The 25,663-nt window shown below is 40.6% G+C and overlaps 1 protein-coding gene and 1 long non-coding RNA gene across 3 annotated transcripts; one reads left to right on the top strand and one right to left on the bottom strand.

Annotated features, from left to right (window-relative positions):
* The first annotated feature begins 506 nt into the window (after nt 1-506).
* MOB1A (MOB kinase activator 1A) lies at nt 507-21,325 on the top strand. Of its 2 annotated transcripts, none has more exons than XM_026482666.4 (6): nt 507-764; nt 5,059-5,225; nt 10,497-10,590; nt 12,216-12,349; nt 16,380-16,543; nt 17,682-21,325. In XM_026482666.4, exons 1-6 carry the CDS (start codon nt 751-753, stop codon nt 17,757-17,759), a joined length of 651 nt encoding a protein of 216 aa, XP_026338451.1. In that variant the 5' UTR covers nt 507-750; the 3' UTR covers nt 17,760-21,325. The 2 variants fall into 2 exon arrangements, with proteins under 2 accessions (XP_026338451.1, XP_044248086.1); XM_044392151.3 differs by having other exon boundaries at nt 531-764; nt 5,062-5,225.
* On the bottom strand, nt 7,510-25,660 carry LOC130543126 (uncharacterized). The gene is made up of 3 exons (XR_008958184.1): nt 25,453-25,660; nt 24,934-25,024; nt 7,510-7,668 (listed from the first exon to the last, which is right to left on the bottom strand). It is a non-coding gene; the product is annotated as an uncharacterized LOC130543126 (long non-coding RNA).
* Between the last annotated feature and the right edge of the window lie 3 nt (nt 25,661-25,663).

Raw genomic sequence — 25,663 nt, 5'->3', positions numbered from 1 at the left:
GCCAGTCACAAGACCATTTACTGTGTAAACCCAGTTATGTGAAATGTCCAGGTGATGCAAGTCCATATAAAAAAAAAAAGGTAGACTAGTTGTTGGCAAGGGTTGCCAGGAGGGAGGAAGGGGAATGACTGCTAATGGGTTTCTTTTCTGGGTGATGAAAATGTTCTAGAATTAGAGGTGATGGTTGCTAACTCTGAATAGAGGAAAAATACCACTGGAGTGTAAATTTTTAAAGCATTAATTTCATGTTATGTGAATTATATCTTAATTTAAAAGCAAAATAAATTCTTAAAAATTGCAGCGCTTTTGGAGACCCCCAGCCTTATCAAGACGATGCCTGCAAACCAACCGCAACCACCCGAACCAAACACAAGGTGAGCCACTCCCCCAGGCCAGGGACCACGAACTGACCACGCCCCCAGGAGGAGGAAGTCCCGGCTTGGAGGCCGCTGATTGGCTGAACTTTAAGAGAGGGCGGGGCGAAGAGGGGTGCGTCGAGTCCCTCTCGCAGGGGCGGGGCGTGCCGAAGCCTTCGCTCGCGAGATTTTGCTGGTTCCGCATTTCGGGTCGGCAAGGTGGGGGAGGCTAGCGCAGCTACTTGCACCGGCTCGACCCTCGGTTCAGAGCAGCGGTGACCGGTGCTTCCGCTGGCCGCGAGCTGAGGACTGTCCGCTTCCTCGTGGTTCCCGCGCGGGCTCCGAATCCAGACCGCGGCGGGGGCCAGCGGCCCCTCCCCTCCGAGGATAGAAGATGAGCTTCCTCTTGTGAGTGTGGCCGGGCCGAGGGCCCCGAGGGCTGAAGGCCGAGGGCGAGGGCGAGGAAGGGGGCGAGCTGACGCCTGAGAAGAGGGCAGGGCCCCGGGGTCGGGGTCGGAGTGGCGGACGTTTGCTTTGCCCGCCCCCCGCCCTCTCCCCTCGCGGGCCGCGGGAGAGGCCCGGACGTGGGCCCAGGCAGACGGAGGTGAAGGTCGAGGCAAAGGAAGCGGAGCGAGAGGGTTGCGGAGTAGAGAGGCCCCGAGGCCGGCAGTGCCTCCAAACTTTTCCGCCCCAGCGCCCCTGAAGGCGGAGGGACGACCTGGGGGCGGAGCCCCGAGCCCCGCCGTTGGGCTCCAGATTCCTCTCAAGTCTGGAGCCTTCTAGTACCGATCCATGCTGACTTAGCTTTTTACTCCACCGTCTGTCAAGTTTTATTATCTTCAGTATTAAATTACCCCCGCGGAAAGACGCTGCCCCAGGAAACCGTGGAGTGCCGCAGTTTGAGAAGCTTAAAGTTAAGCTGCGGCCTTGCCTGCAGACTCCTGTCCAATTCGGATTCAGCCCGCTTTGTGACTTTGTGTAGATTTTAGTTAGTAATCTCTACACCCATCATGGGGCTCAAACTTAAAACCCTGAGATCAGGAGGAGCGTGCTCTACTGACTGAGCCAGCCAGGCACCACTGTGGCTTTGTGTAATGAACTTTTCCTGGGTAGAATCCTATTTTAGAGATAAGGTCTGGGGCCCAAATGAGGCTTAAGTGGACATTTTTGTAAATTCTCTGATGATTCTTAGCATGTGAAGGTTTGGGAAGCATAGCTCCAACAATGCTGCTGAAAATATTTTCAGGTGGCTCTCTCTACCTGGTTACATTACTTAAATTTATGGGTTGTGTGAAGACATCACTCACATATTTGACATTTTTATTAAATTTTATTAAAGTACGTAGCGTTCCTTAAACAGAGTTTATCCAGTTCCTTATTGTGAGAATGTTTTGCTTTGGGGGTCACATGCTCAGAGACTGAGTTTGCCTTTGTGGGCAATGTATTTAACACAAGTTTGCTGTGGGAATTTCGTAGGCCAATAGCATACCGGATAGTGTTTTTTATTAAACTAATGCAATACTCCAAGTCCGTGATAGATTAAATACACTATTGTTCCAGACAAGGAGAGATGAAAGAAATAAAGTCCAAGTTTAGTTGAGATGTACCTTTACGGGAGTTGGTACTGAGAAGAGGGGTTGGGCTTAGCCAGCCCAGTGCTGAGGTCCCACTGCCAGCACTAATGTGAAAGCTCTTGTTGCCAGGCGCTGGCGTTGACCAGCAAGTGGATTTTCCTTCTGGTCTGGGCATTTGCCTGGCAGGGGCCAGTTGCTTCCAGGTTTTCAGAGAGCTGTTTAGATCAGCAAAGCGTCACTTTGCCCAGACCGAACACACTGGAGTACTCCGCACAAATTTATAGTATTTATAGTCAGAATGTCTCCTAGCTTAGTTGCTTCTTCGTTAAGTTTTCACTGATAAGCCCCAGCGGGCCCCTTCAGCAGCTGAACTACTGAGTTCTCACGGGTGAGAACAGATGAGATGATGACATCGTGACACAATTTACTTCATTCTTACATGAAAACCTTTTTTCTGTCTTTGTCCTAAACAAGTGGATTAAAATAAATTTCACCTGTTATAAACAAGTGGATTTGAAATCTTATCAAACCAATACACGGCAATTTGGATTCTATCTAGTATTTTGCTATTACAAAATAGCACTACTGAGAATATCCTTGTTCAAAATGTTTTTTCCCCGCCTTTCAATTATTTTTTAGAAATACGGTTTACACAGTATGATTACCATGTCTGAAAGTTTGTATGATTTAGATTGTAATTGTAAATCTCCATATTACTGGAACAGTCTCTCCCTCCACCCCGAAGTCTTTTTCCTGTGAGTTAATGTTTAGTTAGTGGTTGGTTCGTGGATGCTCAGTTGCTTAGTTACTTTTTGGCTTGAAATGTGACGCTGTGTTTTTCTTTTAAACTTTTGTTGACAGGCATTTGAGTTTCCACTTTTTGGCCATTATGAATAATGCAGCTATGAACTTTTGTGTTCAGATTTTTTTATTGGATGCATATGTTCATTTCTCTTGGGTAAATACCCAGAAGTGGAATTGCTGAGTTATATGCTATGTTTAATCTTTTGAGGAACTGCCAAAGTTTTTCAAAGCACTGCACCATTTTGCATGCCCACCAGTACTGTATGAGAGTTTCAGTTTACCCACACCATAGGTAGCGCTTGTTAATTGTCTTTTTGATTATAGTCATCCCAGATGGATGTGAAATGTTATCTAATTGTGATTTTACTTTGCATTTTCCTAATGACTAACGATGGTCAGCACCTTTGGGTATGCTGTTGGCCATTTGTATATGTTCTCTGGAGTAATGTCTTTTCAGATCCTGTGATCATTTTTTAAATTGGGTTGTTTTTTGTTTTTGAGTTGTAAGAATTAAAAAAAAATTTTTTTTTTAAGATTTTATTTATTTATTTGACAGAGAGAGAGAGACAGCCAGAGAGAGAGAACACAAGCAGGGGGAGTGGGAGAGGAAGAAGCAGGTTTCCAGTGGAGAAGCCTGATGGGGGGCTTGATCCCATAACACTGGGATCACGCCCTGAGCCGAAGGCAGACGCTTAATGACTGAGCCACCCAGGCGCCCCTAAAAAAAATTTTTTTTTAAAGATTTTGTTTATCTGAGAGAAAGAACGAGAGAGAAAGCACAAGTGGGGGAGAGGGGCAGAGGGAGAGGGAGAAGCAGGCTCCCTGATGAGCATGGAGCCCGATGTGGGGCTCCATCCCAGGACCCTGGGATCATGACCCGAGCTGAAAGCTTAACTGACTGAGCCACCCAGTGCCCCACAAAAGTATTAATTTAGATGAAGATCATATTGAATCTTGAGACATCATTTCATGTTAGTTTTTTTTTTTTTTAAGATTTTATTTTTAAGTAATTTCTATACCCAATGTGGGGCTTGAACTCAGCTCCGGGATCAGCAGCCGCATGCTCTACCGACTGAGCCAGCCAGGTGCCCCCTTTCTGACACTTTGTATGTATTTACAAGATGGGCTTCTGTTGTACATTTGGTTTCAGTATGTTTAACTATGACTTTGAGATATACATGTAGCTGTAACTTGTTCTTAACTATGTAGTATTCCATGTTATGGATAGATCAAATTTTTTATTCCTGTTCTAATGAGTTTTAGGATTGTTTCCAGGTTTTTCACTCTTAAACCAATCTTGGGAAGCACATCCTTATCCACATCTAGGAGGGATACCTAGAAGGGATGGATTGGGAGCACTTCCGTGTTTATAGATACTGTTTATAATACTGCCTTCCCAAAATACCCTTTACACTTTCATCAAGTGTATTAAAATACTAATTTCCCTGTACCCTAGCTCACACTTAATATAGTTGTTGTAACGTAATCTGACATTCAGATTAAGGAAAAATAAATTATTTTAGTTGAACGGTTTTTCATATGTTTATTGGCCATTGTATTTTTATTTGAGTTCCCTGTTGATCACTAGCCCATTTTTCTAAAGGATTCCTTACCTTTTTCTTAACAGATTATTGAAGCCCTTTATTATCTAGTTAATACTCTTTTTTTTTTTTTTTTTAGTTAATACTTTGTAATACATGTTGTGGGTACTTTTTTTTGTTACTTGTCTCTTTGTTCTGTTATGGAAATTTTAATTCTTATGGTTAGAAACCCCTCCATTTTTTCTGGGTTTCATATCCTGTTAGCTTCCTTACAGAAAAACTTTTTTTTTTTTTTTTTGCAGTAACCAGTTGTCTCTCAGTTATTTTCCCTGCTAGTAACTTCAAAATGTTAATGTTACATCTGTGATTTGCTTTGATGGCATCACAAATCTTTTGATACAGCAGACTGGATTTTTGAGCTATTCAAACTTAGGGCTACCTCCCTCCCCCACCATTTTCTATAGGTAGAAATTGAAGCCAAAAGGAAGTTCGTTTTCTCAGACAGTCACAGAATTAGTGGCAGATCAAGGACTGGAATCCTATTACACCACACTACTTCATGAGGCATAGCAAAGTTGCGTTCTGTAGGCAACTGTGTTGCTAATCCTGAATCTAGGTGAGGAAAAAAATTTAAAGCCTTCTTTTTCTGTGATCATCACCCCCTCCCCATCCTGCCACTTTTCAGGGAGTATTTTTTTATTTTCAGAACAATTTGTATGCCTAAAATTATGCCATTCTGCTTTCAGTCCTAAGATAAAAATTGATTTACTTTCAACCTAACAGCAGTAGCCGCTCTTCTAAAACATTCAAACCAAAGAAGAATATCCCTGAGGGCTCTCATCAGTATGAACTCTTAAAACATGCAGAAGCAACTCTAGGAAGCGGGAATCTGAGACAAGCTGTTATGTTGCCAGAGGGAGAGGACCTCAATGAATGGATTGCTGTTAACAGTAAGTTTCTAATAACATTCAGCTTTGCTGCTGTATAGAAGAATTTTGCTAAAATCTTTTTGTTAATGAATTTTCTTTTACAGGTATAACTGTTGTAGTATAATGGATTATCTGTAAAGAAACTCCTAAGTACAAATACATCCAAAACTGTTCTGTTCTCTTCAGAGTACTTGGGTATGTAGCTCGTATGGCTGGATAGAGACACCTGAGGAGAAATGTTGAGAGCTTTGGGGTAATTTCTGAGGATGGAATGGTAGGAATTATTGGATAAGGTCAAATGAAAGATTGGAATACAAAATTCTACCTGTGGTAGACCATGACTTTGCATGGAGCCCATCTTCATAATTGCACCCCCAATTCCCAGCAGCTCTCATCTGCCTGCGTATACACAGAAGTCCATTGCAGTTCATGTGGGCAGTGACGTGATGGTTGTGGCTTAAGAGTAGTCAGAAGGACATTGAGAGATTGGGAGAAATTAGGAGGGACCCATGAGCTGAAAGTCACTCAAGTTCAAGAAAATGAGGGCACGACGTGGTAAGTTATATATACTGAGGCTAGGGATTTGCGTATTTGAGCCTATCATTTTTGAGGTGAGATCAGTGCCAGATGACAAGGTTTAAATCTGTTAGGAATTTCAGATGTTCCAGGAATTTTTAAACTTCTTGATGGAAAATTTCAAACATAAAAAAGTAGAGAAACTAGTACAGTGAATCCCCAGGCATCCATTGTCCAGTTTCAACAGTCGATTCATGGCCAGTTCATGCTTCTGTATCTCACCCTGATTATTATTATTTTTTTTTCATATTTTAATACCTCCCTCCCCACCTCCTTCCCTTCTCCACCTCTCCCCACTCATCTGTCTCTCCCCTACTTTGTCCACACTGGCATTGAGACCCAGCCAGCCCACCTCACCCTGATTGTTTTGGGGTGAATCCCAAAAACATTATTTCATCTATAAATATTCCATATCTCTAAAAGACAGGAACTCCCCCTTTTAAAGATAATGACAATACTGCCATTCCTTTATGTTAGCAAATATCCAGTCAGTGTTCACATTTTCCCTGATTGTCTTCTAAATGTTTCTTTTTAAAAAAATTTACGGTTGGTTTAAATCAGGACTAATAAGGCCTATATGTAATGTTTCTTGAATCTCTTAATTCACAGGTTTCCCCTCGTTGCAGTTTTTTTTTCCTTGCTATTTTGTTGTTGTTGAAGAAACCAGTTCATTTATTTCCCACAGTATGAATTTTGTTGATTGTATCCCCAAGGCATCCATTATCATGTTCTGTTCTTCCTTTTATTTCCTATAAATGGTAGATCAGAGCAGCACTGCCCAGTAGGACTTCCTGCAATGATGCAAATGTTCTGTATCTGTACTGTGGCCTTTTAGCTCTTGAAATGCGGCTCGTGTGACTGGAACTGAATTTTAAATTTAATTTTAATGTAAGTAGCCGTATGTGGCTAGTGGCTCCCACATTAGTATGGGTTTGGAGTGTTGCTCAAATTCAGGTTTGAATTTGTTTATTTGGAAGACTGAGTGTTGGCATATACTTCCAGCAGTGTCCATAATGCCCTCCATAGTGTCTAGCTGTCTTGTTATGTGGTATTGTTCAGCTGTTGATAATCACTCCTTTGATCAGCACTGTCTGATAGAAATATAACGTGAGCTACAAATTTAAAACTTTCTAGGAGTCATATTAAGAAAAGTTTTTTTTTTTTTTTCAGTACATTAAAAAGCCATTATGCATATTACTAAAAGAAAAAACAAGGTGCAGAACTATGTGATATGTTGAATCTTTTGTGTAAGACAGGATACAGGTGCTTAGGGGGCAGGAGACCAAAAAAAATGTAGTGGTTATCTGTAGGGGGAAGCTGGAGTGGTTGGGATGAAGATTTATCACTGTACGTTTTTGTAGATCTTTGTGAACCTTGTGAAGCATTGTGTATTCAGACAAGACCTTTCCCGGGTTTTTTAACCTGAACTCAAATTATCATCTGTGTTTCTGAAGGCATCTGTTGGCCTTCTTCAGCCTTCAGTTTTTCTTTGAGGCTTTTTGCTGTAGAGAGGCTGTTCTCCAACCTTTTAGCCTCAAGATCCCTATATTCTCTAAAAAATTATTGAGAACCTGAAAGACCTTTCAGTTATGTAGCTTGTATCTAGTGATACTGTGTTAGAAATTAAAACTGAGAAATTTTAAATACTTATTTTTAAATTCATCTAAAAATAACAAACCCATTGCATGTTAACATAAATATATTTTTATGAAAAATGAGTGTTTTCCAAAATGAATTTTAGTATTAAGTGTGGCATTGTTGTGCATGTTTAGAAATCTGTTTTCACATTTGGCTGCATAGGAGACAACTGGATTGTCCTGTCCACTTCTGCCTTCAGTCTGTTGTGATGTCCCACCTCAGGAGCCTCTGGACAACTCCACTGTGCCTCCTGAGAGAATCAGAGTGAAAGGAGCAGTTGAAATGCTCTGACTTCACATATGCCCCCTGAAACAGGGGAATCCAGGGACCATGTTTGGAGAACAGCTGCTTTAGACCAATAAACCAGCACACTATCTGGGCATACTCTTTGTTTTGAATAAATATTGAGTGCCTAAGTATTACTTTCTTAGAAATGTGACTAAGTAAGAGGAAGGTTTAGAAGTGAGGGAGTTTTCATGGCTGCTCTCTCCTCTTCTTCGGGTCTCAGCGTAGACGTCCCCTCCTCAGAAAAGCCTTCTCCTTCTGTTACTTTCTTTCTCATCACCTTGTGTTATTTTCCTCACAGAACTTATTGCAATTCCTGATCTTTTAAAATTAGCTTAGGGGCGCCTGGGTGGCTCAGTCAATTAAACGTCGACTCTGATTTCTGCTCGGGTCATGATCTCAGGGTTGGGAGATCGAGCCCCACATCAAACTCTGTATTGGGCGTGGAGCCTGCTTCAGATTCTCTCTCCTTCTGCCCCTTCCCCTGCTCGCTCTCTCTAATAAATAAATCTTAAAAAAAAAAAAAAAAAAGAAGTGAGGGGGTTTTATATAAAATTCCTTTTGACAAGATGGAGCTTTTTTTTATCCACATTTTTAAGAAACGTGGAAAAGCCCTAGTTGGTTTTTAGGTACTCCTTTGGACGGGGAACTAAAACATTTTTTAAAACTTTCCAAGGCTTATGTGGGTGTCTTTGCAGAGGAACATTTGACTCAGATACGTTCATTTCTTACCCCCTTCCTCTTCCATGTTTTTTCACATCTAGCTGAAGCTCCTGTAGGAAGTGCTCCCTGACTACCTCAGCCCCTCAACATGCTGCCTGTTCTCTGAACGCTTACATGTCGTTTATTATTCCTTTCAATTTTGTCCCTTCGGGTAGCTGGAGTCTCCAGTGTCCTTTTTATGTCCTCAGTATGCATTAGGCTTCAGGTTTTTTATGATAAGATGTTTTCAATGCCTGTTGATTCAGCTGATACACCTTCTCCTTCATAGAATTTTCTACAATGCTTTCTGCTTTTTCCCAACACAAATAGTATTGTCTGGTCCCGATCAATAGGAAACAATGGATTTTTTTCATTCCTTTGGATATAATTAAATTATATATTCTAATGATATAATAGTCACCATTAAGTTAGAATTATTGCTAAGATTTTATTTTCCTGCTGTTCTGTGCTGGAAAACTTACTATATTAAAGTGAATATATATTAAAAGTTAATTTAGATGTGACAACTTAAAAAGAGAAGGGAATTTTTTAAATTAACATACAATGTATTATTTGTTTCAGGGGTACAGGTCTGTGATTCATCAGTCTTACACAATTCACAGTGCTCACCATAGCACATACCCTCCCCAGTGTCGATCACCCAGCCACCCCATCCCTCCCATCCCCATCCACTCCAGCAACCCTCAGTTTGTTTCCTATGATCAAGAGTCTCTTATGGTTTATCTCCCTCTCTGCTTTTGTCTTGTTTCATTTTTTTCCTCTCTTTCCCTATGATCCTCTGCCTTGTTTCTCAAATTCCACATATCAGTGAGATCATATGGTAATTGTCTTTCTCCGATTGACTTATTTCGCTTAGCATAATACTCTCTAGTTCCATCCATGTCGTTACAAATGGCAAGATTTCATTTTCTGATGGCTGCATAATATTCCATTGTAGATATACACCACATCATCTTTATCCATGCATCTGTCGATGGACATCTAGGCTCTTTCCATAGTTTGGCTTTTGTGGACATTGCTGCTATAAACATTGGGGTGCACATGCCCCTTCAGATTACTGCATTTGTGTCTTTGGGGTAAATTCCCAGTAGTGCAGTTGTGCTGTCATAGGATAGCTCTATTTTCAACTTTTTGAGGAACCTCCATACTGTTTTCCAGAGTGGCTGCACCAGCTTGCAGTCCCACCAACAGTGTAGGAGGGTTCCCCTGTCTCCGCTTCCTTGCCAACATCTGTCGTTTCCTGATTTGTTAATTTTAGCCATTCTGACCGGTGTGAGGCGGTATCTCATTGTGGTTTTGCTTTGTATTTCCCTGATGCTGAGTGATGTTAAGCACTTTTTCATGTGTCTGTTGGCCATTTGTATGTCGTCTTTGGAGAAAGGTCTGTTCATGTCTTCTGCCCATTTCTTGATTGGATTATTTGGTCTTTTGGTGTTGAGTTTGATACAGTCTATGTAGATTTTGGATATTGGCTCTTTATCTGACTTGTCATTTGCAGTATCGTCTCCCATTCTGTCGGTTGTCTTTTGGTTTTGTGTACTGTTTACTTTGCTGTGCAAAAGCTTTTTATCTTGATGAAGTCCCAATAGTTCATTTTTGTCCTTGCTTCCCTTGCCTTTGCTGATGTGTCTAGGAAGAAGTTGCTTTGGCTGAGGTCAAGGGTTGCTGCCTGTGTTCTCAAGGATTTTGAAGGATTCCTGTCTCACATTGAGGTCTTTCATCCATTTTGAGTCTATGCTTGTGTATGGTGTAAGGGAATGGTCCAGTTTCATTCTTCTCCATGTGGCTGTCCAGTTTTCCCAGCACCATTTGTTGAAGAGATTGTCTTTTTTCCATCGGATATTCTTTCCTGCTTTGTCGAAGATGAGTTGACCAGAGAGTTGTGGGTCCACTTCGGGGCTAAAAGAGGGTAGCTCTGTTTTCAGTGTGCAGCACCTCTGCATCATTGCCTCTCTTAAGGATTTATTCAAGAACTAGAAGGCATTGTCCATTTTTCCTTCAGCTGCCAGGTTGGGTGTTTTATTGTGTTTGCACAAACATTTTAACACAATTCTGCTATTACGTTTCCAGCTGTGGATTTCTTCAACCAGATCAACATGCTGTATGGAACTATTACAGAATTCTGCACTGAAGCCAGCTGTCCAGTCATGTCTGCAGGTCCAAGGTATATGTACTGCCTGTTACGTAGGCATTTGAAGTACTAAATATAGCTAATCACTAATTGATATAAATTAAACAATAAAACCTTTTTTTAAATCTGTTTGCCTCTGTAAAAGCAGTTCAATTTTATGAGTTCTTGAATACTTCCCTATAAGCTTTTAGTTATTACTAAATATTTTGGTATGTGGTATTAGTATTTAATTGCATTATACTAAGTGATGAATGTTCAATTTTTTTTTCTTGTGCTTATTTAGTGTTAATTATGTCCAAATGGTGCTGCTTTAATTATCTGGCTTAAAGATGCTAGACTGAAAAAATTTGACTATAGGGGTGCCTGGGTGGCTCAGTTGGTTAAGTGGCTGGCTGACTCTTGATTTTGGCTCGGGTCATGAACTCAGTGTCATGGGATTGAGCCCCCTGTTAGGCTCTGTGCTCAGGAGGGAGTCTGCTGAGATTCTCTCTCTCCCTCTTCCCCTCCTCCTTGTGCATGCACCTGTGCCGTCTCTTTCTCTCAAAAAAAAAAAATTGACTATGATAAATTTTAAGAAACATTAAGAAACGTGGAACTTTTTATCACCCTTAGTAATGTTAAGTCAAGGTGTGATGAGATTAATGTTTTAGTGTTTCTTTCTAATTTTTTTCCCAATAATAAATGACTGATTTTATGTGATGATACATGGTATCAAGATACTTACCCCTTGGGAAAAAATTCTTTCCTGAATCTGCTACAGGTATAAAGAGAAAAAAAAGGTCTCCAGTGAGTTTGTAATTCTATTTTTAATTACAGTATTTTGGAGGGATGTTTTTATTTTGTGTTAAGTTTTATTTCTCAGACTTCCTTAAAAGAAATTTAAAAAAAATAAATAAGAAAATTAAACTTATCTATGGCTTAAATGCTTCACACAGTGAAGTTTTGCAGAAGTCTTATTATGCATTCTAGTTCAGCAAAGGGAGGGAGGAAAAGATGCATGCCTAAGGGTGTTTCTTTCATACCCTCTCCAGGAAAGTCTGTTTTTTTGTTTTTTTTTTTTAAGATTTTGGATTTTTTTCCAGTTGAATTTATTTTTTTACTATTTATTTATTAAAAGATTTTGTGTATTTGAGAGAGAGCACAAGCAGTGGGAGGTGGAGAGGGAGAGGAAGAGCAGACTCCCCACTGAGCCGGGAGCCTGATGCCAGGCTTGATCCCAGGACCATGGGATCATGACCTGAGCCGAAGGCAGATGCTTAACATAGTGAGCCACCCAGGCGCCTCCAGGAAACAGAGTCTTATTATATTGACTCTCTTGTTGATACCTTGATGGCCAGCTGTTGCAGGATGTGGGAGATCCATCTGTCCCTGACCCAGTCCTTAGCACCCTCTGCCAGGAATGTGTAGTTCCTTTATCTTTCCCAGGGCTGTGTTAAAAAAACATCCATTCTGGCACTGTCAGCTGCCACATTATCCTCCTCTTGTCTTCCAGTTATAACTCTCCTATTTCAGGTAATTCTATAGGGAACCCTGAGTAACCTTCAATAGAACTTGAAGTAATTTTAAGTTATTTACAAAATGTAGACCTACTTTGATTACAAGTTGTATATTTGTTACTGTTTTTGAAAACTTTATCAGTAAAACCTTTTTCTCTCCAGATACGAATATCATTGGGCAGATGGTACTAATATTAAAAAGCCAATCAAATGTTCTGCACCAAAATACATTGACTATTTGATGACTTGGGTTCAGGATCAGCTTGATGATGAAACTCTTTTTCCTTCTAAGATTGGTGAGTTAATGTTGAACTGTTTTCCTTTTTAACTGATAAATATGTTGCGTTCTTTTTAATACTGTTACTTTAAAATGTAAAGACTGCCAGATTCCTCTCCAAAAAGATTGTAAATGCATACTCCTTCCATCCATGTTTGTGTATGCCTGTGTTTGTTCACTAGTACTGGTTGGCTACTCATTTTTTAATCTCTTCAGTTTGGGTAAATAAGTTTGAATGTACATTCAAAATATATTGATGACATTGAGATTTTTTTGGTTTATTGATCATTGTGTGTTTTCTGTTCTATCCTTTGTCTGTTTCTTTGTATGGTAAGGGTATTAATTCTTTGACATATATGTCATATGTATCTTTCCTCAGCTTGCCTTTGTCTTATTTTGTTCTTGAGATATTCTTGCCATATGTAACTTTCTTACTTTATCCTATTAATTTTTTCCTTTATGTTGTGTGGATTTTAATATAATGATTAGAAAGCTTTTCCCTACTTCAAGATTACAAAAATATCCTTGTTTTCATTTAGTACTTTTGTGGTTTTTACATTTAAATCTTTGTTCTTGCCAGAAATTTTCTTCTTAAGGCTCCCTTTATTTTTTTTTCTAGTTATAAATGCTAATCAGTGTGTCCAGTACCATTTATCAAACACATGTGTCTTTTCTCCCCGGGTTATCATATGTGTACACCGGATTGCCACATAATTTGGAGTCTTTCAGTCTCTTCATCTGTTCCTATAGGAATTGCACACTGTTTTAATTACCATAGCCTGTATCTTTGAGCATCTTGTAGGGCTAGTCTCTCTTCCTTGCTCTTCTTTTTCAGAATATTCACGACTATTCTGGGATATTTGTTCTTCCAAAGAACTTAGAATCATTTTGGCAAGGTAAAATAAAAATATTTGTGAGATTTTGATTATTATTTCATTCAAGTTGTAGATTAACATAGGCAGTCTTGTTCTCTCGACAAAACTGGGTCTACCCAAGGACAAGGTACATTTCTTCATTTCTTCTTTTTTTTGTTCTTTTTAATTTCCTCTTGTAAAGTTCTATAGTTTACTTTATGTTAATACTTCAAGTTTAAGTTTATTTTTAGACGTTTTGTGGTTTTTTAAATTGATATCTGGCTTCCCAATGGTTATTGTTTAGTATATAGGAAAGCTTTTGATTTTTATATAAAATTTTGCAGAAATTGACCATCTGATTCTGATTGCTTCAGTTGTTCTGGGTTGGTTTTCTTGAGTTTTTTAAGTATACAATCACATCATACTAAGGTAATATTAATTTTGCCTTTTCCTTTCTGATATGGATACTTCTTGTGTAACTCTTATCTCATTGCCCCAGAGCAGTGCTGAGTAATGGTGATGATGTGGCAGACCTCCTTTTCTTGTGTACTTACTTTTATGCAAGTGTTTCTCGTACTTCAGCAGTAAGCAGGAATCTTGCTTTTGGTTAGAGGTGTGTAAATTTTAAAAAAGCAGGTATGGTTGTTGAGTTTTATGATATTTTCCCAGTGTCTGTTTTTTTTTACCATAAGGTTTTCTCCAGTATTTTTTTAAATGTTTTACTGGGAGAGTATTTTTTATTTGTTAATATTTTGATTAAGATTTTGGCATTGCGGGGCACCTGGGTGGCTCAGTCGTTAAGTGTCTGCCTTCGGCTCAGGGCGTGATCCCAGGGTCCTGGGATCGAGCCCAGCATTGGGCTCCCTGCTCCACTGGGAGCCTGCTTCTTCTCCCACTTCCCCTGCTTGTGTTCCCTCTCTTGCTGGCTGTCTCTCTCCGTCAAATAATTAAATAATATCTTTAAAAAAAATAAGAGTTAAAAAAATTTGGCATCGGTATTTATGGATGAGATCAGTCTTTTCATTTTTAGTTTAAGAGTGTCTTACAAATAACATTGGATTCTGTCTTGTCTGTTTGAGCTGCTAATAACAAAACTACCAGGGATTGGATGGCTTGTGACAACAGAAATCTGTTTCTCAGTTCTAAAGGCTGGAAGTCCAAGATCAAGCTGCCAGCATAGTTGGGTCCCTGTGAAAGCCCACTTTTGGGTTGAAGACTGCCAGCCTCTCAGTCTTCACATGGTGGAAGGAGCCAGCAGAAGTTCTCTGGGGCCTCTTTTATAAGGACATTAATCCCACGCATGAGGGCTCTGCCCTTGTGACCTAATCACTTCCCAGAGCCCCACCTCCTAATAGCATCACGTAGGGGGTTAGGATTTCAACATAGGAATTTTGAGGGGACACAAATATTCAGACCCTAACAGATTCCTTTTTGCGGTCCAATTAGTGGCTCTTTTGGGAGAAAAACTCGTGTATCATGTTACACCCCGTCTGTTTGCTATTGGTCAGGTTTTCTATTTTATTATTAAACCATTTATTTCCTTTCTCACAGATTCTTTATTGTATATTGACCGTGCTTGAATGTTGCTGTTCAATTCAGCTCGGAAAGTGCTTGGTTTAAGACCAGTTACTTCTGTTTCTTTATTCGTTAAAGTCTTCCGCTTATGGAAGATAAAAAATACTTAAAACTTTGTTCTCTTTTCTCGGCTTTCCATTCTTCAGTAATCCAGCCTAACGTTCTGGAATCCTTTCCCCCCTCAATTAGGCTATTATCTACATCTTACTTCTCCCAGTTACTTATTCTGATTAGATAGAACTGTTACTCATTTTGAACTAATACATCTAAATTATTACTGTTCCTTTTATTAGCAAGATGCATATTTGTAAATTCTGAGAGAAGGAGTTTGACCTAAAAATCCAGCTTTTCAGTATGTGAGTACGAGACCCCAGTCCAGAAAAACATGCCCACAAGCTCCAGAATAAAGTTTGAAAATGCAAGTTGTTAGGGGCTCCTGGCTGGCTCAGTCCGTAGAGCATGCGACTGACTCTTGATCTCAGGAGGTCGTGAGTGCAAGCCCCATATTGTGGGTAGAGCTTACCTTAAATAAATACAGTTTTTAAAAAAAAATGCAAATCCCAATTGTTACCTAAGATGGGGTGGGGGCAGGGACCAGAAAAATTCTGCAAGAGCAGAATACACTAAATTTCAGGCTTTTAAGGACTGGTTAAGAAATAAATTAAAATGTAGGAAAGGTAAAAGTTTTTAACCTTTGTTTTCTAAAAGATTGAAGAAAAGGAAATGTTCCTTGAGTAGTGTTGTGGAATAGCCTTTAAAGCTGTCTAATCTAGGTTATTTTGGAAGCTGATGACTTCTTAATGTGTTTATATACTATACTCAGTGCCACTTGTATTGTCTTTCTACTGTCCCTGTTTCCTAAGACTTCGATCTTGTCAGCCGGAATTCTCAGGAATGGGAGCAGTCACATCCCCACCAGCACTGCTTGGAGAGAGATTACCAAACCCTTTCCCGGTTCTTTTCTAAGGAAGTGTTTATTTTCTTTGCAAAATAGTGAGGTGCTCTTCCTCCCTTTTTCAGGAAGTTTGTCCCTATCTTGTATTCCACAGGAAAATGAAAATAGCACTTTGAAAAGATAAAAAGTTGGGGACTCCTAATTAAAGAAAGAAGACGGGTTTTTCAGAGTAATTCAGAAGATAAATACTTTTTGTAGACAGTAGATTATAATGCCTTTTTCTCTTGCTTAGTTTTCACTCCTAGTAGAGTGTGTGTGTGTGTGTGTGTGTGTGTGTAAAAATTTTTTTTAGAGTTACGAATTACAAAAATAAAAGTTTTATTTACAGTCAAAATATTTGTTGCGTTAATTTTAGGAAGAAACTCTCCAGTATTAAACAGTTAAAATTATGTTTGTTATAACTTTGATTCAGCAGCACCTTATAAACTTGATTCCAGTGCCTGTTCTTCTAGGGCAGTCAGAAAAAGTATGCTTACGTGAGGATACCTCATGTATTTATGTTTGGGATTTTTTTTTCTTTGCCTTTTAAAAAAATGTTTATATGGAAAACAGGCTTATATTGTGAATGTGTGTGTTTGTGTGATGGAGTTGCTTATGCAGCTTCTAAACCTTCTGCTGTTCAGTTACGTAAAAGACAATTGGTACATATGTGTGTTTGATTACAGGTGTCCCATTTCCCAAAAACTTCATGTCTGTGGCAAAGACCATTCTGAAGCGTCTGTTCCGGGTTTATGCCCATATTTATCACCAGCACTTTGATTCTGTGATGCAGCTGCAAGAGGAGGCCCACCTCAACACCTCCTTTAAGCACTTTATTTTCTTTGTTCAGGTAAGTTGAACCATGTTGACTTCTTTGTCCTTTGACTTGGACTCATTTGTTCATAATTTATAGAGTTGTCTAATTTATAGATGTAGAGCAAAGTAGAAGTAGAGCTCTTTTCCGTGTTATTTTGTTAGTGGGCACAGCAACATAGAAAGCATCACCCCCATTTTGGGCTTTCTGCCTCTGGCTGCCCCAGCCAGGTCTCTGGTTAGGATATGACAGTTCAGAACCCCAGGGCAGCTTGTCCACACCGTTCTGTTCCATCACCGCTGCTGAGTGAAGAGATGCTATGGAAAAACGTTGGCGATTGTTTCATGAGATGTCTGTGCCTGGGAGAGAAACTTTTGGATGAACTTGTTAGCTGCTCTCTTGGTTTAAGCTTCCAGAAGTCCCATTTCAGGCCAAATCTTATGAAGTCAGCAGCCAGAAACTTCAAAAAGGACCAACCCCTTCAAAGATGTGGCCTATTACCTAATGGGGCCTGAATTGGAATTCGAACTTTTTAAAATCAAAATAATTTGCGTTGTTTGAGAAAGATATTAGAGAATTGAGACTCCTTTAGCAACTTTAGAGAGATATAATTCTCTGCAAAATGTACATATATGTCTGTCTAGATACTGTTTTTTGATAGAAAAGCCAGTAGTTTTATAGTAGATACTGTGTATTTCAATTATATGGGCCACACAAGAGAGAAGGTACTGTGCTCTTCTGTCTTCCTTCTGAGATTGTTGCATGGCATGGGTCTCGATAGAGTATAGGTGCTGATACAGGTATGTAGATACAGACACAGGGTAGATATGATACAGACGGAGTATAGAAAAGTAGCATAGCTGGAGTATAGACACACAGGTCTGCGGGTGTAGGTATAGTATAGATCTAGGAACGACAGCAAACATATATGCAGGTTTGATTTTAATGTTTTACGCAGTGAGGCTCATGCTAATACATACAGTTGCTTCTTTGGTAAGTCCCCTATATTTTAAAAAGTGAGGAAAAATGATCCCATTTAAAAATGTGCACAGAGATCATTTCATCATTTTTTTGGATTTCAAAAAACCAGGACTGGGAATCCCTTCTCTGAATGACATTTATAGTGTTTCAATTTTAGGCCTGTTTCTAAATTTTACTTCTCTTCTCTTTTTAGGAGTTTAATCTGATTGATAGGCGTGAGTTGGCACCTCTTCAGGAATTAATTGAGAAGCTCGGATCGAAAGACAGATAAATGTTTCTTCTAGAACACAGCTACCCTCTTGCTTCATCTGCTAGAGCTATCTCATTGCTATCTGTTATAGACTAGTGATACAGACTTTAAGAGAACAGGATAAAAAGACACCTGTTGTTTGTGTCTACTGATAAAATTGTCCCACAGGTGGATTGGCCTGATCCTTCCGTGAGAAATTCAAGAGGCGCCGAGTCTGAGGTGCTGTGTGACCACTCCTGTTATTGTCAGGTCAGACTTCGTTGTAATATGTGATGACTAACATGCAGTCTATTAGTTTACTTATTCTTTTACTGAAGAAAATGATTGAGTGCTTCAGGTTCTAGCATAATGGCTATTGAGAAGTTCCGCCAATACTTTATTAACAAGTTTCCAGGACAGATTACCTAATAATGCAATCAGATCAGTTTTATTCTGCTTTTATTTACAAATAGAAGAGGTATTTTTAAGTTTCCTTAAGATTTAGAGCATTTGTGTGTTACTTTGGATAACCTTTTAGTTTGAAGTTTGTATGCTAGTGTTTTTATAGGTAAGACTATATATATATGTTTTATTTTTTCAGAATCCATGATTGCAGTTTAAATCCTCATATGACCGATGTGGTATGGGAGTAACGAGAGTTATTTCTAAAATGACTTTATTTTTTAATCTTTATTTGGGATTTTATTCACATAAACCTGTCTAAAGTTTTAGGAATATGTATATCAGAAATAATTTTCTTAAAGCATGTAAGGATAGTCTTGTACATTTTTATTTTGAAATGCTTCATTCAGATTAATTTTAATAGGTAGCTTTTGGCTAAGAAAGAAAACTCCAAAAAATTATGACAAATTTAGGTTTCAGAACCACTATTTTCATTCATGTTGTTTTTCAGAGCCCCTGAGATCCTGCAAAGGAGAGTGAAAGGAAGTACTCAGAGTACTTGATTATTTTCTTTTGAGTGTCCTTTAAAACAAAAACAGGAATTGCTTCTATGTGTTTGTATTGTGACTTGAGACTTAGTTAAGAGTAGTGCAGAAATGCCCAAACTTTACCCCCACAAGGATAACATTTAAGACCATAATAAAAAACCTTGAAGGTGTGCACATTTTATAACACGGCTTAAGTCTGGTGTGCTGCTGTGTGTGTGTGTGTGTGTGTGTAAGTGTGTAAACAAAATGGGAGGAATACGTAAAAGATCTTCATTCTCTTAGTGGTCAAAGGATGGATTGAGCCCTGATAGTGGTTTAATCCTGTTTTAATTGTTTTTGTATCAAAACTTGAAATTCTTCTATTTCTACTGGGATTTTAAAAAAAAATCTTCCCCTTTAGTGAAATAAAGGTCTATTTCATTAGGTTTCTAGAACTTAGTAAACTCCAGCTGCCTGTCAAGAATGTACTGGGCATAAGTCTACTGAAGACTTGTCTGACTGGCATTGCTTGAAGTCCAGCATTCTGTGTGATTTCAGAGCTGGGATTTTTGCAGAGTGCTCACCAACTCCCTTGATGGCTTTGATAAAAGGTTAGATTGGTTAGGGTTTTTTTGTTGTTGTTGTTATTTATTTTTATTATTCCACTAAAGTATAAAGAAAAAAATTGCTTAGGAACTCCATTTTTATTGTAACTCAATTTCATATCCAGATATACAGAATTTTAAAGGAAACAAAACCTTTCATCTATTTAGGCTGAAAGCATACATCATTGTTTCAGGAATTAAAAACTGGTATAATCCCTTATGAAAAAAAGAGAGAAAAGCCCTCTGAAACATTCCACACTCCATGTTTTAAGCTTATCTAAAGGTCCCTGTCTGGAGTTCTGTGTGTTTGTGTGGGTCGTTTATGAACAAGAAAGCAGGTTTCCAGATGCCACCCAGAATGTTACTGCCTCTCAACTTTGGCTTTAATTAAGTCTTCAAGGAATGAAATTCTATTTCTCAATCAGGATTGTACTTTCCATCATTTCTCATATTTCAAATGATTCTTAAAGGAGTTCTTTTCTCCATTTAGTTTTCAGTGATAGAAATCCTCCCTCTCTTCATGAGTCCATCCCAACAAACCAAAGATGGTCACATGCTAGACATAAATAAAAATTTGTCAGTAATTTGAGACTCAGAATGTCCTTTTTTAAAATAAACACACATTACCAGGTTCCCAGGCTAATCAGGCTTACCCAACAGTGCACCTAACCATTAAGTTAACACTACTTGTTCCCATCTAAAGCCAGGGAGTAGCGAGCAGAGAACTGGAGAAAGGGGAGAGGGGGAGGCCTCCTGACCGGGCTAGAGGGCCAGCCTTTGAGAAGAGTTGGAAGAAATCAGTCTGTTTTGGACTCATCCCTTGTGATTTATCTTCCTGTGCTTGGGCTCTGCCTGTTCCACAACCCTCCCTGCCCTCCGAATCAGAGGTCACCTCCTGTCAGCGTCTGACACTGTCGTGGGGTGGGAGAGTGCTTGCTAAATTACGCAGGTAGTCCTATGGTGCTTCATTTCCGGGCCTTTAAAAAACTTTTAGACAATGACGTGCAGACTTTTGTTTAAATACTGAAACTTCCTCATACTACGGTTTTTGTTTTGATAGCCAAGTGTCTTCTTTATTCTCCAGACTGTGAATAAAATGATTTTTAGAGGGCTGCCAGCTAACAAATTTCCCTTCATCTTAGCCTTGTAGAGCCCTGGCTTCTGTAAGCCACTGCCTGCTGGAGAAATGCAGATGTGCACTCATCAGGCCTTTGATAACAAAAGGCAGGCTTTCCTAGTAGGGCAGAGGCAAGAGGAGCGATCCGCTGACGGCTTTAACTTGTGCAGACATTGTGGAGGTTTTCTGATTACACTGTTGGCGCTCTCTCGGAGCAATGAGGTTGTCCTAGAAGTGGAGCTTCTAAACATAACATCATTACCTCATCAGCATAAGCAAATCCGCCCCAGAGAGTCCAAGTCTGAGAAATTCGTTTCTGAGCAGCAGCAGTCCTGGTGCTGGGGTTCCCTCCCTGGCTACGGGAGGCTGCCTCCTGTCCGAGAACTCCGGCCTGACGCTGGCGGAGACCCCAAACACCGAGCCCCTTCAACAGGGATGGTCTCTCTTCCTGAGGTCAGTTCAGTTAAGTGGATTTGATTTTTACTATTGTAGAATTCTGGCAAAGAGGGAAAATAGTTGTCCCTCAGTCTTCCTGTGTGTTCACATTAGATGTTGCTCTTTCAGACGGTAACAGGCTTTGGGGGATGGTATTCCACGTGATAGCAGTGTAATTGCTTTATTGAAGCAGCTGCACTGAAATTCACTTGGGTTTTCTCATTTTCAAATTCTGTTCCAAACAAGTATTTTGTAAACCCAAATGGATTACCAGTGTGCTATAGGGTTTTTTTATAGAACATTCTGTGTTTGGTCCACATCAGCAATAGTTGGCATAAGTTAGTCTTGGTTACCATCTAAAATATTTTTAAATGTTCTTTACATGAAAATTTATGTTGTATTTTTAAAACTTTAGGGGCTTTATCTATTTTTCTAAGTCAGTTAATTGTACTTTTAAAGAAAGTATTTTGTATCTACTTTTGTAACTTCATCAGAATAAAATATATTAAATGACTGCTTAAAGTATGTCTCAATGCTGCTTCTTTTTTTTTTAAGATTTTATTTATTTGAGAGAGAGAGAGAGTGCACATGCATATTCCCCTGAGTGAGGGGGGAGGGACAGAGGGGGAGGAAGAGAAGCAAGCAGACTCAACACTGGCTGGATCTCATGACCCTGAGACCATGACGAGAGCCCAAATCAAGTCAAACACAAGCCGACTGAGCCACCCAGGTGCCCCTCACACTTCTATTTAAATGTGAAACTTAAGATTTTTGCTTCTATAGAAGTTTGTCTTTGCTTATCATTTAGTAGCTAAAATGTTTCCTAAAAGCTTAGAGGAAAGGGAAGTCCCTAAATAAATATTCTATAATACTAGGGCCCCAGCCCCCAAGAAACAAACTCAGCCTATGATTACAGTGGCTAAAACCCATCCCAGACAAAAATTAGTAGTCTCCTCCTGCACTAACCAAGCCGAGCTCTTGTGCATATTCCTGGTTGTGAGACTGAGAAAAGGGAAGAGGAGAGAATGGACTCACGATTTTCTGACCTTGAACTGAGTGTTCAGCCTATCTACAAGACACCGCCCACCCCAAACAGCCAGTTTTTGTTCCTGTAGGAGAAAGTATTAGTTATTTTTAGAGGTCCAAATTACAGGTGCCTTATTTTAATTCAAAATAGCAATGCTAGAATTGTTCTGACCTTTTGATTAGAGTTAAAATTTAGAAGTTAATATGGCTAAATAATATGGGTTAATACTCCCTATTTTGTATAAAATATAAACTCTTGATCAGTTTTTGATTGTTGTATTTCAATAGGATTAAAAATCACTCACAAAAACGTAATGGTGTCTAATGTCTGGTTTGATAGCTATTTTAAACTTTATAAATGAGTAGTAGAATAACCCAAATAATCTTTGGAAGGGCCAGAGTCAGGCTTGAAAGCTACACTGCCAGAACAGTGTCTAAACCGTGTCTTGGGCCCTCTCGCTAGTAACTCATTGCTGAAGGGCTCGGAATGGACACTACAGCCTGCACCATTATTGCTGGCCGTGAGATGTCAGTCTCTGCATCCCTGCCTCCCAAAAGCTAGATGCATCAGCCCTGGCTAGAAAAAACAATTTTACTTAAGACTCTCTTCCTTTCCTGTCTCTTCCTAACAAAAAGTGTACACAGGTGACAAATTAAACAAATATATGGGCGCCTCAGACTCCGTGGATCCTAGGTCATATTCCTCTGTCCTGGCTGTTAGAGAGGCTGGGGAAGTTTGTGGATTTTACTTGAAGGTTTAGAGTTTACAGCAAAATTGATGCTGCATGTTTGAAAAATTTGGACTGGCTCCTGCTCTGAACTTTTTGTTCCTGCTGTGTGAAAAGACAAGGGAGTTTTCACTAGAATGTAAATTTCTGGGCACGCTGTTCAGCTCAGCTGACATTTTTTGTAGTGTATTGGCTAAGTGAAGGAAGTCAATTATTGACTCAGATTCTGGCCAAGCTCTTTTCCTGTGGCTGAGGAGCGCTTTGAAAATCACTTCTTTAGGGGAACCTACCCATTTGGGGGAGTCCTTCAGCAGATTATCTTATTTAATCCTTATAGCCACCTGGCAAGGGGGTGGTAACTGAGAGGTATGTGAAGAATTTTTCAGTGTTTTTCAGAAGGTGGCACAAATGCTCTGACTTCAAATCGCTAGTTCACAGCGAGGCCAGTCTTTTTCTCTGGGATGCATCTGTAAAAATTCTGTGTGCTCACGAGTGCTACGAGTCTCTAAAAAACAAAATGACTGCAGTTTATACTCATACCTATGAGGTGAAAAAAAGATGTATTCAAAGAGATCCTCCTGAAGGATTTTTTTGCGATTAGCTCAGACGTAAATGTAAGTGTGAGTGACCGTGGACTAATACAAGTGAAGATCAGAGAATCTCAAGTTCACGGCGAAAAAGGGTAAATGCAGAAGGGACAGACCCATTTCCCGGGACTAAAGCTTTTTACTTTTAATCATAACAAAGTAAAACTGGCCTTTTATTTGCTTCTATCATAAAAAGTTACACTTGAAATGTTAAGTTGGAACTAATTAGAAGCCTAAGATTGGTGAGATTGTTCTGCAGATCCTTTCCTAAAGAGGTTCAGATTCACACTCTGGAGCTAGAATGGCTAAACCACTGTTCAGCTCTGTTCAGTAATCCTAGTGTGTGAACTTTTTGTTCTATGCCATGCTGGGCAGCTGACAAAGAGGATTAAATCAAGAGCCTGGGCTGGAGCTCAGGGACCACTGGGAAAAACAGACACCTACATAAATTGGTAGAGTTCTCTGATTGCCACATGTGCAATAGAAGTTAGGCACAAGTTGTGGGCCCTTAAGCTTACTGTGGGGCAATCAGAGGTGACTGCCTGGAGAACAACAACTCTTAAACTGGCTTATAAGGTGGGGAACCGCAGAAGCAAGCTTGTAGCATGGCTTGTACGGGGAGGTACCAGCCGTCCAGTATTACTGAAGGGTGGATGTCAGAGGGACAGGTAGGTAGGGGTTAAATCATAGGAAAGAATTTGAGTTTTTGCCAGTAGGTGAGGGAGGGTCAGAAAGATTTTAGATAAGCAAATCATGGACAGGTTTTCACTTCAGATGCCTCTGACAGCAGTGTGGAGACGTGAAGGGAAGACTACTAGGGCAGAGTGATGGTCCAAAATAACAATAATGTGAGCAATCACGAAATTAGGAGGAAGAGGAAGTTTGAAGATAAGCAAAAGTACTGATTTTCAATAAAGGAGGAATTTGGCAAAATCAGTGAGTTTAACGTGGGTATCTTACAAGTGACAAACCCATCCAACTAAAATGACTTTAGTGCTCATTTCTGGAACTACGTGACAAACAGAGTCAAACATCTCAACAACTCCTTCTGTATTGACTTCATTTCCCAGAATGGGTTTGGCGCATAGGATTACAAAGATGGCAACCAGCGCGGGGCCCTCTAACAGTTTAGAAACTCAGGGGGAAAGGACCGTTTCTTTTCCTTAGTGCCAGAGGAGTCTCTAGACCAACTCTCACTGGTCTGGCTCAGGTCATGCCACCAACTCAAACCAATCTGGCCGGAGGGGCCAGACCTGGGTCATGTGACCACTCCCGGAGCTGGGGATAGGTCCACCTCATCTGAACCACGTGGTATGAGGAGCAAAGGGCGGTTGACTACTACACAATGGGAAACATATTTTTGGTAATTTAAATTATACCTGTGAAGAAAAATGAAAAGTTAGCAAGTTATCCCTAATCCCACCGACCATGATGTTTAAGGAATCAAGCGGAAAATGTGAGAGAGGTTATTAGAGTAATCCAAAGGAGAAATTGTGAGACCCAGAACAGAAGTCACTCAATACTGGACCGAATAAGCATATATCTAGGTGATCACTTCAAAGAGCAACTGTAGGTCCGTCCAGCTCATCCAAGCGTTGCGCTTGGATGAACATACTGATTGCACAGGCTGGAACGCAAGAGCAAAAAGAACCGGGGAAGCCTGCAGGGTATACCAGACCACACGCTGCCAAAATAGACCGCTAGAGAGAGAAAGGGCTCGCTCGAAACTTGGCCTCAACGTCTGTCTGAATCAGTCCAGAGGTGGGGCAGGTTTGCTGGATAATCTTACCCGTCCTCAGGGCGGCAGCTTCCACTGCAATCTCAGGATTCCACGGTCTGTGGCTCCGGGCTACTTCTCTGCTGCCGGGTCCTGCAGGCACCTTAAAGCAGGGAAAACCAAAACGAAGTTTGTCGGCGCCCCTCACTCCAAACCTCCAAGCTGTCCTCCACCCACTGCACTGTCCACGCCAGACCCCTTCCTCACCCTCGCCGCCCAATCCAGTCACTCCCTTCCCTTCCCCTCCCAAGTATCCAGATGCACTACTCCATCCCTGCTGCCCCAGCTCTCGCTGAGACCTCAAATCTCAGCCGGACCGCCGCGGTAGCCTCAGAACTTCTGTCCTGTGTCAGCCCCCAACAGCCCCTCCTCTTCGCAGGAGCCCGAACGATCTTTCTAAAACGCAAATCTGAACACGACTCCCCTGCTTAAAGTCCCTCCACGGCTCCCCTGCTCTGGAGGGAGAAACCCACACTCTCCAGTTTGGAAGCGAGGTTGCCGGCGGTGGGGACGGCAAGGGAGATGTCCTACCTAGGGCGCGACGGGCATTGGCGTGTGGGCAGCTCAGATCGGAGGGCCGAGAACCCCGGGCGTCCCCAGGCTGGGCAAGAAGGGCCCGCTGGTGGCATGACCCCCGGAGGCTGGTGGAGCGCGGCGAGGACCGGGCCGGCGAGGGTCGCGAGCCGGCGGAGCAGCAGGCTCCGGGGAGGCGTCCCTGGGGCGAGGACGGGGCCGGAGCGGG

Source organism: Ursus arctos, unplaced genomic scaffold (assembly GCF_023065955.2).
Source record: "Ursus arctos isolate Adak ecotype North America unplaced genomic scaffold, UrsArc2.0 scaffold_8, whole genome shotgun sequence".
Taxonomy (NCBI): Eukaryota; Metazoa; Chordata; class Mammalia; order Carnivora; family Ursidae; genus Ursus; species Ursus arctos.
Note: the sequence above shows the minus strand (reverse complement) of the source record. Positions and strands in the feature narration are given on the sequence as shown.